The 11,748-nt window shown below is 34.6% G+C and overlaps 1 protein-coding gene across 1 annotated transcript; it reads left to right on the top strand.

Annotated features, from left to right (window-relative positions):
- The first annotated feature begins 463 nt into the window (after window positions 1-463).
- On the top strand, window positions 464-10,936 carry LOC120153715 (probable E3 ubiquitin-protein ligase ARI8). The gene is made up of 14 exons (XM_039165618.1): window positions 464-928; window positions 2,186-2,310; window positions 2,706-2,811; window positions 2,936-3,026; window positions 6,793-6,965; window positions 7,927-8,031; window positions 8,166-8,254; window positions 8,809-8,911; window positions 9,200-9,310; window positions 9,432-9,521; window positions 9,679-9,726; window positions 10,479-10,550; window positions 10,620-10,719; window positions 10,806-10,936. The coding sequence occupies exons 1-14, from the start codon at window positions 737-739 to the stop codon at window positions 10,934-10,936; spliced, it is 1,536 nt and encodes a 511-aa protein (XP_039021549.1). The 5' UTR covers window positions 464-736.
- The last annotated feature ends 812 nt before the right edge of the window (window positions 10,937-11,748 follow it).

Raw genomic sequence — 11,748 nt, forward strand, 5'->3', positions numbered from 1 at the left:
TGGATAGTCATCAGAGTTGTCATTGCTTTGGATTTTGGAGACGTGGAAGAGAACTAAAATGATAAGATATTAAAAAGCTGATAATTATTTTTTAGAACTAAAATCAAATTAAAGTAAATTATAAATATTGAAAATTAAATTTATTATCATGTTAATTAACCGTTATGTAATCTGTTATTGATTTTTTAAAATTATTTATTTATTTTTTAAATCAACTGATCATCCTATAAGAAAAAGATTATTTTCATAATTTACCCTCTTTTTTATCATTTGTTTGTCATAATCATAAATGTGATATATTTATAAGTATTAAGATTTTGACACGTATATTAATGTTTAAAACTGCACGTCTAAGGCTGGCATAGTGGACTTTTTTCAATCAAATTTGTCAAAATATGTTCGAATTAGAACGATAAAAAAATCATCCCTTTAACCATATAAAGTAAAATTAAGTAATTGTTTACATTCTTTGATTCTCCACTGTCCACTCCATCAAAAGCCAAAATGAATTGAGCTCAATAAAATTCCCTCTATTTTCTTTTCGATTCCATTTCATTTCCGCTTTTTACCTTACAATTCACTTATACTTCTCTACAATTCATTCCTCCTCCATTGATCTCACACCATCTTACTATTTTTGCTACGGTTTGGTTTCCTTTGATCTTTTTTGATTATTTTTTTATTTTTGGTACATATATCGGAGGAGGAAAGGGGAAAAAGCAGCAGCAGAAGGGAAATGGAATCTGATGATGATTTCTATATGAACGGCGCCAACGAATCGGGGGAAGATGATTTCTACAGTGAAGGCGACGATGATGCTGGGGCCATGGCTACCTACGATGATGATTCCGATGCCGATGACGCTGGCTACGAGTTCATCGGCCACGATTCTGATGATTCCGTTGATTTTACCTCTCATAGTCACCGGGTATTTGTTCTTCTTTTTTCCTCCTTTGGATTTCACTTTATTCGCTTAGAATTTTTCCTTTAGAATTTCAAGCTCATGACTTTTTTTCAGTATTGATTTTGTGGGTTATGTTGCTATTTGTTGATGCGAGTTGCTTTTTTTCAAATGTATAAATATTTCGTACAAATTTGAAAGTTTCTAATTTCATTCAAATTATTCATCTTTTTCGGCATGTGATTATTGAACTGCATTTGCAAACATTGGTCATCTTAATATGCTTAATTTTGGTTTTGTTTTTCAAGATTTGAAAATGTACACAAGAGTTTGAAGTTTTTTGGTTTCGCAAATATAAATTTTACTAGATATTGAACTGTTGAATACTTATATTATCAATTACGTGCAGCGCTAAGTATGTTAGCGGATGGAAATGGATCGTATTATATTGCAAAGATTACTACATGGAAAGGAAATTAAATTAGATAGCGGAATAAAATGATTACATAACCCGTTGGTTCAGTAAAATTTCCATGGGCCACTTGAATTGTTTTCCTCGAACATCTTGAATTTTAGTTTCTTTAGGTGTTGAATGACCATATCAAAGTTCTAAGTCAAAGACGCCTGTCAAGTCTCTACTCCAAAATCATTTTACTTTTGGATAGAACTTTATGACATTTCTTTGCTACTTGCTAATGGGTATTAGATGCTTTTTTCAGATAGGAAAAAAAAGTACCTTTTTTTCCCTTATTCATTGCACCCTAGGTAATGCTTACGCTTTACAATTTAGTGTAAACATAATGAAAAAATGCAATCATGCTGGGTGTCATTTCTTAATACAAGTTGAAATCCAACATGCAGATGCTCATTACCTGCTTTATTTGTTAAACTGGTTAACTGCCTGACCCTTTTCTTTATCCGTATTTGTGCTGATCAACTGTTAGCATTGATGGAATATCTTGACATTCTACAGTGAATGTCTGTAAAACCTTACTTTTTTCTCTAATGTTACATAGTTACCGGCACAACTGAATGTCTAAGACTGAAACACTTTTTCTTTGAGGATTTTGTAATTAATGTGTTTTACATAAGTCATAGGTTCTTTTATTTGCACTGCATGCATTCATTCCTTTTGCTATAGGACTGAATATTAACACTGGTTTTCCCTACAAGCTTTTAACATTTTTCGTCCTTTTGTACATAAAAGTTGTGTATTTTGAGCCCTGTTCTGTTAATCATTTCTTTTGAAGCTGACTATCCTAAATATGTTTCTTCTTTTCTTAGCAAAATTATACCATTTTGAGTGAAGTAGATATTCGTCAACGTCAAGAGGATGACATCACTAGGATATCTACTGTGCTTTCCATCTCAGAGGCTGAAGCAGGCATTCTACTATGCCATTATAATTGGTGAGTGATCACTATTGGTATAATTTCTGTATTTCATATACTCTTCATTCTGTTCCTTCCGAAATATGTAGAGCTTTCACTGGTTGAAAATTTATTTTTAAGGATTATTATTGGTACACTGGCACATGTTCTTATTATTCTTTTCCAAATAAAAGATAAATAAGTGTAATATGTGGTATTTTTTAAACCCCTTTGTGGAGTTAATTCCATTTGTATAGGATAATAATCCTATTTTTAATGGACCTAAAACTGCAGCAATGTAAATGCAGAGTGAAGATTAGAATTTTGTCTTTCAGTGTTTTGGTTACTATGCATATATTTTTGCTATATCTTGACGATGATAAATTTGTGTGTCTTGATGTTGTTAGTGATTTATGTTTATTTTGGACTTGCAGGAACGTCAGTAAAATACATGACGAATGGTTTGCAGATGAGGAAAAGGTTCGCTGGTCTGTTGGCTTATTGGATAAGCGTGCAGTCCCATTTCCTGATGGTAGCGAAGTAAGTGATGCAAACCCGAATGAGAGTTAACTTTTAGTTTATGAGCCAGGAGTTTCAGTGCGTGTTTGCTACATGTTCTTGGACAGTTTTTTTTTTTTTTTTTTCACATCACTTATTTTGGCAGATGACTTGTGGGATATGTTTTGATAACTATCCTTGTGATCTGCTTCATGCCGCTGCATGTGGTCATCCTTTTTGTAACTCTTGCTGGTCAGGTCAGTTGAGAGAGAGCCACAACTTTTATTTTCATATCATGGTTCTTAAAAGTTCCTTGCTTGTTTCATGTTAATGTCTGCTATTCTTAGAGCGTCATTCGTTTGATTGTTGTTTCTTTTTTTGTGGCAACCAACCACATCCCTTTGCTGTGATAATCTGAACTGTTAGTAATTTTGGTTTGGATTGATTGCTTTGTCCCGACAGCCTACTTGAGGCCAGAGTTAAATTACCAGATGATATCAATGACATTAATATCCTGCCTAGTATGTAAAGGAAGATAATTTATTGGAAATAAAACATTTAACTTAGGAGTTAGGACCAGTAATTTCTACTCTTTGCCTGGTTCTTTCCACCTTTTTTTTTTATAAGAAAGGGAAGTCTCATTAAAACCCCTCTTCATAACCGTCGAAATGCAACAAAGTATCTCAACGGACATTGGAAGGAGGAAAAGAGTACCTCAGAAATTTTATTACCAATCAATATAATATCAAAGATACAAAGAAACAGACAGTGCATATACAACCATAACCAAAAGAAATTACCTCCTACAGAAAAACCAGAAAAAACAAAAAGCATTAACCAATTCCTAGTTTCACTAACTCATCTGCCTCCCAATTCACACATCTCAGAATATGCCTTACAATAATATTCCTCAATCACTCTTCAAGATGAGGCGCCCCCCTCAGCCCCAAACAGACAACATAAAGAACCGTAAGCCCAATTTAATTGCCAGTAGCTCAGCCATAATAGGAGGACTTGACCCTACACTTTCAGAGAAAGTCCCCAACACAGAACCATCTGCATCCCGAAGTAAACCACCAATACCCCCTTTAATCCATTTGTTTATCCATTGCGCCGTCAACGTTAACTTTGAAGAAACCCGGAGGAGGAGGACACCACGAGGAGGAGGAGGAGGGCACCTTCAGGCAACTTGACCAGGAATCAGCCAAGAAAGGGTCCCCCACGAGACAGTAAAAAGGAATAGAGAAGTTAGGAAATTTTGCAGAGAACCACGTTGACAACCTATATCTTGTTAAGAAGAAAAGATGAGTAGAGTCTAACTTCCTTTTCTCAAAGATAATCTCATTCCTGTATTTCCAGACCAACCAGTAAGTTCAGTGAAAGAAAGCCTGCTTCTAGGTTTTGGGAGAAAAGAAAACTTTATTTATCTTCAACTGTATAATGTTTTTTTATAAGAAAAAAAACATTATACAGTTGAAGATAAATAAAGTTTTCTTTTCTCCCAAAACCTAGAAGCAGGCTTTCTTTCACTGAATAATGTAGTTTACTTCTTCCCCCCAGTGGAATATAATCTAAGTTCCATGTTTTCTCAAGCTCTTTATGGACTGCTTAACTAGCAAAGATAAGGTATGGAATGCTTCTAGTTGGATGCAATTCTAATTATTTTGTTAGCATCTCCAAGTCCTGGGTGTTTATGAAATTTGTTCTGCTGTTCCATTCATCTCTAAGTCAGTGTTGTTGTATCTGGTTGTTTACGGGTGTCTTGTGTCTTTCTGTTTTTGAAGGGGGGTGTTTCTCCGGATGTATCTTATGTAATTTCAGTTGTTGAATGAAATTCTAAGGCACTCTTTTCCTCCTTACACTGATTAAAAAGCTTCCCTACAAGCTCTTGTAATCAAGAAGGGGGGTTTTTAACGAGGCCTTCAATTCTTATCAAAAAGATTCTGAAGCTAATCTCCTTGTTCCGTTAACCTTTTTTTCTTCTGTTCCCATCAAAGATGCTACTTTAGGCATTTGGCTGATAGAATAGAATTTTTGGTTGATTCTATAAATACCATTATTTTAGCTGATGCCTTAGCTAAAGAAGGAATTGGTTGATTAAATGTTGATGTATATGGGTCACAAGGTTGCCTTGTGTTTACCTGCCTGTGTTTAGTGCACTTAGGGTGCGTTTGGTTCACGGAATGTAAGATTACCAGTGGGAATAAAAGATTACTAGGGAATAGGATTACTGGGAATGTTGTATTTTGTGTTTGGTTGGTTTAGCAAGAATGTAAGATTACAGTGTTTGGTTAAAGGAATAAAAGATTATTGGAATGTATATTTGACCAAATTGTCTTTATTATATATTTGTATAATATTACAAATTGTAAAATATTTATATATTTTCTTTAAAAAATTAAATTCATAATATTTATATAATTTTTTTTACAAAATTAAAAATATAAAAAATATTTAATGAAAGGGTAAAACTTTTTTTAACCCCTGAACTTCATATAAAATTTTAATTATAGACTTTTTTTTTGTAAATCTAAAATAATTTAAGGATAAATTTGTAATTTAACATTCGTAGAATTTTTATTATTCAATGACAGAAGAAGGATATTTTTGAAAAAAAATAAAAATTTAAGGGCATTTTAGTCCAAAACGCCGGTAATATTACAATACCTGAGGGAAGGGAGGTAATGACATTCCCGGTAATATATCCCAAAAAATCTACTATTGGTAATAAAAACATTACCGGGAATGAGATTCCCGGCCAACCAAACATGGGAATGTGGGATTCCCATCCCATGGGAATCCCACAATCCTTGAACCAAACACCCCCTTATAGGAATGTATCTTATGTATATTATTGTTATGTTCAATAAAATCCTAAGGCACTCTTTTCCTCCTTCCGCTGATTAAGGAGCTTACCTACAAGCACCTTTAATCAAGAAGGAGGGTTTTAACGAGGCCTGAAATTCTTATAAAAAAAAAAACCTCTCAAATGATTTTGGGATTTTGAATCTAGGACTGTGTCAATTACACTCCAGAACCTGTGGGTTCGCTCAGTTGCATAACAATGGGATCTCCTTATTGATTAATCTGGTTCTTACTGTTATATTGGAAGTTGGCAACATGTTCCAAACAAGTAGACAGGTTCCCTTAGTGCTCTCTGTTTGTAATAATGACTTTTCCCCTCTATTGCTCGTTCTTTTTACTTGGATTGATTTAAATCATTCCCAACAATGTGATTTTTGATCTATATTCAAGCTTTGTCACAAGGGGATGGTTATTTGATAATTTACATGAGGAACTGGTAAAAGTATTTTGAAGAAAGAAACATCAGAAAACTCTTGCAAGTGATTATCAATATAAGAGTTCCGCCATCAATATTGCAACCATCAATATTGGTGCCTACTGATTTTAGGGGACGCATGCATCTAGAAATTTTATGGAAATTAGACCATTGATATAATTAAGCTGCTGGTTCCTGTTGCTGTTATACCATGTATATTGTATATTTTATACAAATGAACATTTTACATAATTTGGTATAAGAAAGATCAACAATGTTGGTCACTATGTAGAGTTATGTTCTATTATTAATGCTGCTATATAAGCTTATGCCCTAATGGACCCTTTCCTTTCTAATTTTCAGTTTCAGAATTGTTTTGAGAGCTGTTGGTTAGATTTGGGAGTTTTTGTCTTAAGCATTGAGTTCTCATATCTAAGCTGTCTGGGAAGGGGTAAAGGGCTTGTACTTTTAAAAATTATTGTTTGCATGAGTATCTACATTGTAGATTAGTTTCTATGATTTTAAGCTCAATGGTTAACCAGGATTGTGCAGATATTTTAAAAATTATTGTTTGGTGAAGGAAATGGCTTACCTCTCAATGATTTTTTCCCATCTGAGAGTTATTTGCTAATATTTTAACTTTTGTGTGTTTACTAACCTTTCCATATGTTATGCATGTGGGTTTTTCTTATATAGTTGTGATATATATATATATATATATATATAATCTTTTCCTTGTTTAGGCTATATTAGCACAGCCATTAATGATGGTCCTGGATGTTTGATGTTGCGATGTCCTGATCCATCCTGTGCTGCTGTTGTTGGTCAAGATATGATAAATGCATTGGCTTCTGCTGAAGACAGAGAGAAGTACTCTCGTTATTTCATTAGATCTTATGTTGAAGACAATAGGAAGGTAATACTTAAATGTTTTGAGTAATAGGACTTATTGCCCATGAGTAGAGCATTTTATGTGTGCATTTACTTTCCCTTTGCAAAAGGATTTCTCAGAATTGCCTACTTATACATATGCATATAATTTTTTTTATTCTTTTTCATTTATGTTATTTGGGTTGAAGGACGAGCTGCCACTGCATTGGGAGTGCAGTTGTAAGATTCTGTATTTTGGCTTTTAGTTCCCTATGGTTAGTATCTAATTGGCAATTAATTGAAAATTGGTTGTGTGCTTTAGCAGTTTTGCATAAAAAAGATATTAACCACATTTTCTTATTTCTGCTCTAGCTTATATAAAAACAAAAAACACATTTGTCATCCAGCTTACTGGTTTTTATAATTACTTTTTCTCAACAAAGTTTTATATATGTATATACACACGCACACACTTTTGAACAAAAACACGGAGGTAGTTTTGAAAACCACCCAGCAATTGAATTTGTGTATAGTCACTTGTAATTACAATGGCAACCCAAGTCCACTTTCCAATTCTTGTAGGGTTTGGAATGGGGGAATTATGCGAGTAATTAGCCATAATGACTGAAAACATTTTTATTCAAATTCCAATTATGGGTCCCCTGATTGTTGCACGTCAACCAAGTTGTCTTGGGAATTAGTTCCTTGTAATTACTAGTTTTCATAACTATTTCCCTCTCTTTTGCATCTTTGTTAAGATTGTATGAAAATATTGCTAATATTTCTCTCTGTGTAGCTTCATAAATAGGTTTTCCTCAAGCTTGTCATGGATTAGAACCATGAATGTATCAATTATGTTCCTTTTCAGTTTTTACTATATTTCTTCAATATATATTCTGCGCTAAAATCACTGATAAGAACAGACGTATAGCTTTTTTTTTCTCCATTATTTCATGTTTGCCTTCTTGGTATCAATAACATTTCGATTCTTTTGTGTTATTTTGCAGACCAAATGGTGTCCTGCACCTGGGTGTGATTACGCCGTGGATTTTAATTTTGATAGTGGAAACTATGATGTCACGTGTCACTGCTCATATAGCTTTTGTTGGAATGTAAGATCCTTTGGTGCTGTTTCTATTTAGAGTACTTCTAACAATTCATGCGTATGGCTTCCTGCTTCATTCTTCTTTCATTTTTTAAGTTGCAATCAGGAATTTTGACCCATAATGTAATTTTGACTTTGCAGTGCTCTGAAGAAGCTCACCGTCCTGTTGATTGTGAAACTGTTGCCAAGTGGATACTGAAAAACAGTGCTGAGTCTGAAAATATGAATTGGTATGGAACAGGATTATAGTAACTTTTCTTATTCTATGCGTTAGATTGTTTAATTCATACCAAATAGAGGGTTGCTAGTTTAGTGCTGAATAGCCACCTAACAGAAGCAATTTTCTTATTCTCACTTCCCCCTCTGCTGAGCTTAAATGTGGACTCTATCTTGATAAGTAATGTAATGTTTATGGTTGTACATTATCATTTTTGCATTATGAATTGAACTATTTTGCTATTAAAAATTAGTGAAATAAATATTCCTCATTTATATGTCTATACAAAATGTTATGTTACTCTGACCCTTAATTTTTTCTTGAAGTATTCATGTATGATACAATTGTCTGACCCATATTCAAATATGGGCATAGGGATATGTCCTTCCAAAGATCTTCTTCGATAATTTCTTTCTTAAAATAAGTTTCCTTTTCGTTCTCCCTTCTACAAATGGACTTGTTTGTGATTGTCCAATTACTAAATAGTTGTTCTGCATTATATATTATACAATGCTTTATTTTCAAAGTGTTCTGTTTCTCAATAAATTTTCCTGTTTTAATCTTCAGGATATTGGCTAATTCCAAGCCTTGTCCTAAATGCAAGCGCCCAATTGAGAAGAACCACGGGTGTATGCATATGACATGCACACCACCATGTAAATTTGAATTTGTTGGTGAGCTTATACTTCATACATGTGCATTGCATGTATTTTGATTGAAGTCTGTCCTCACTACCTTATTTGTCTTTGTTTGTGCCCCCTTTTATTCCAAATGCAAACATATATAAATAATTCTGCTAAGGTTGCCTACTTTCTTTAGCTATATGATCTACTCAACTAGGGGCAATTTTCCTAAACTTTACTAAAAAGATTTTGTGCCAAAAACAAATTTATATATTTGTACTCTTTTTATGTGCTTACTGTTTGTTTTCTCTCTTTTGTGTAAAAGTTTCTGTCAGTTGACCACTTATATATGCAGGCTTTGCCTTGGTGCATGGACAGATCATGGTGAGGTAACTGGTGGTTATTATGCTTGCAACCGTTACGAGACAGCAAAAAAAGAGGGCACGGTATGAAAGCAATTCCTTATTCTTGCAGTCAACATTTCCCAGTTCTTGTCATTATTCATTGCGCATCATTATTTAGCTGCCCTCTTTTTATGTTTTTCTGATCAATGCTATTTATTTACAGTTTGATGAAGAGGAGAAACGAAGAGAGTTGGCTAAATTATCTGTAGAGAAATACACTCATTATTATGAACGATGGGCAACCAACCAATTAGTATGTATTAGTTTGTAGAATTTGTAGCATTTATTGGCCCATTTCTTCTGATTGCTTAATATTTTTTTTTCTGGAATACTTTGTGATGATATGCCACTATATACTTGAATGAGAAACCATGTGTCTTACATGTTAAAACTTCTCTCGACTTATGCAGTCTAGGCAAAAGGCAATGGCTGATCTACAGCAAATGCAGTCCGTGCATGTAAGTCAAACTTCTTAAAGTTACTGACTTCCTATTTGTCGATGCTGGTCTCTTCAATTATTTTTGCACCATTTATTGTGGATATGTCATGGAAATGGGTTTGAAGACTATTAAATGCTCTGTATAAGTTTATAACCTATCACCACTGGTTTTAATCTGTTTCTATTCAACAGATTTGCATGTTCTTGTCATCTGAGTTTTATCTATTGAATCTGCTAAGTTTGGCAGTATCACTCGTTTTGAAATGTCAAGATTTGTGTAACCAATGGAACCTTTAATTGGATTTTTAAATGCCTTTATCGTGAAAATGAGGTCACTATGTTGCACATTATTTTTGTTCTGCAATTATAATATTCTGTTATTGTTGAAGCATTTCGTGTTTGTGGAAAATTCTTCTCTTCCCGGAAGACATGTATACTAAGACGTGCAACTGCCAAAGACCTTCCCTTTCCTGTTTTTGTGGGAGTGCACTTTGTCTACTTCTTTAGAGTTTGGCGAGACATTCTCAGCCACCCCCAATCTCCATCATTTTGGCTACCTCTCCTCTAGGTTTCAATCTCCCCTGCCAAAAAAAAATTAAATAATAATTGCAATATAAAAATTCACTAATAACACAATGGAGAGGGAAGAAAAGAAGGGAGAGGAAGCAAGATGAATGGTTTTGTTCCCTCCCACTTGGTGTTTTATCTTGCTTCAGATTACAATTATTATTATTATTTTAGTTTATGGGAACTGCTGACATGTAAATGTAGCTCGAGAAGCTGAGTGAGATACTGTGTCAACCTGAATCACAGCTGAAGTTCATCATTGAGGCATGGCTACAGGTAAATTTCAAACTTTTCGTAGTCCCTAGCTACATGCTTTAGCTCATTGTAGCTGCTCTGCTTGTGTAGATAATAGAATGTAGGAGAGTCCTGAAGTGGACTTATGCTTACGGATTTTATTTACCTGAAGAGGAACATACTAAAAGGCACTTCTTTGAATACCTACAGGGTAATGTGGCTCCATCTATTGCTATAATATAAGCTATAGCTTTATATTCCTGTTCAGTATGCACCAATTGCTCGTATGGCTTGCAGGCGAGGCTGAGTCTGGGTTAGAACGACTTCATCGATGTGCAGAGAAGGAGCTTCAGGTCTACCTCAATGCAGAGGCACCATTAAAAGATTTTAACGAGTTTCGCTCAAAACTTGCTGGATTGACCAGGTAATATTCATTTTAATATTAAGTAGAGTTTGATAAGCTTAACATGAAGTTTTATTGAAGAAATTGTTTGGTTGGTTTGTCATGGAATTAAGCTATTGTGTTGGAAGGATATGGTTATCTTTTTTCTTTTCTTTTTTTGTATATTACATTTCTGATTCACGGTCCATGTTTGGGGATGCAAAGATGATGCTTTTATTTAACTTTCTAATGAAGTGTTTTATCGTACTCTTATGCATCTTTGAGAGAATTGGTATGCGTTTTTTCTTCTAATTAATTGTTTGAATTTTGTGACAACAGCGTGACACGAACTTTCTTTGAGAATTTAGTTCGAGCTCTAGAAAATGGCCTATCAGATGTGAACTCTCGTGGAGCCTGCAGTAGGATGGGGAGTTCAAAGGGCTTGGGAGGTGGTAGCAACAGTAGGGGAAGAAGTTGGAAGGGCAAAGCTTCAACCCATAGATCCAGCTGCTCTAACTGAAATAATGAAGATTCTGGCCATTGATCTTGTGAATATTCTACGCCAAATTTGCCGGCAGCAGGCACCTACAGAGAATTGGCATCAACATTCCGTCTCGAACGTTGATGTCCGTTTGCCAAGGCATAGGGCTTTTGGCATTGCCAGAGGAGAGGATGAGGAAAAAAGGGGGGGGGGGGTCAGCACATCACAAGGAGAAGCAACATCGAGAAGCCGATGATGCTTGGAGGAAGAGAGTTCACTGTATATCTATATTTGCCTATGTGAACCTGTATATAAATAGTTCCTCTCCATGTTTAACTGTACGCTGAAACCTTGATGCATGTAGCTGCCGTCTCCCC

This window comes from Hibiscus syriacus, unplaced genomic scaffold (genome assembly GCF_006381635.1).
Source record: "Hibiscus syriacus cultivar Baekdansim isolate YM2019G1 unplaced genomic scaffold, ASM638163v2 tig00111105_pilon, whole genome shotgun sequence".
NCBI classification, from domain to species: domain Eukaryota; kingdom Viridiplantae; phylum Streptophyta; class Magnoliopsida; order Malvales; family Malvaceae; genus Hibiscus; species Hibiscus syriacus.

Coding starts and splice junctions, on each gene's coding strand:
- LOC120153715 (XM_039165618.1), top strand. CDS start 737: ATGGAATCTGATGATGATTTCTATATGAACGGCGCCAACGAATCGGGG. Junction 2,812..2,935: donor CATTTCCTGATGGTAGCGAA/GTAAGTGATGCA, acceptor TTATTTTGGCAG/ATGACTTGTGGGATATGTTT. Junction 3,027..6,792: donor TTGTAACTCTTGCTGGTCAG/GTCAGTTGAGAG, acceptor TTCCTTGTTTAG/GCTATATTAGCACAGCCATT.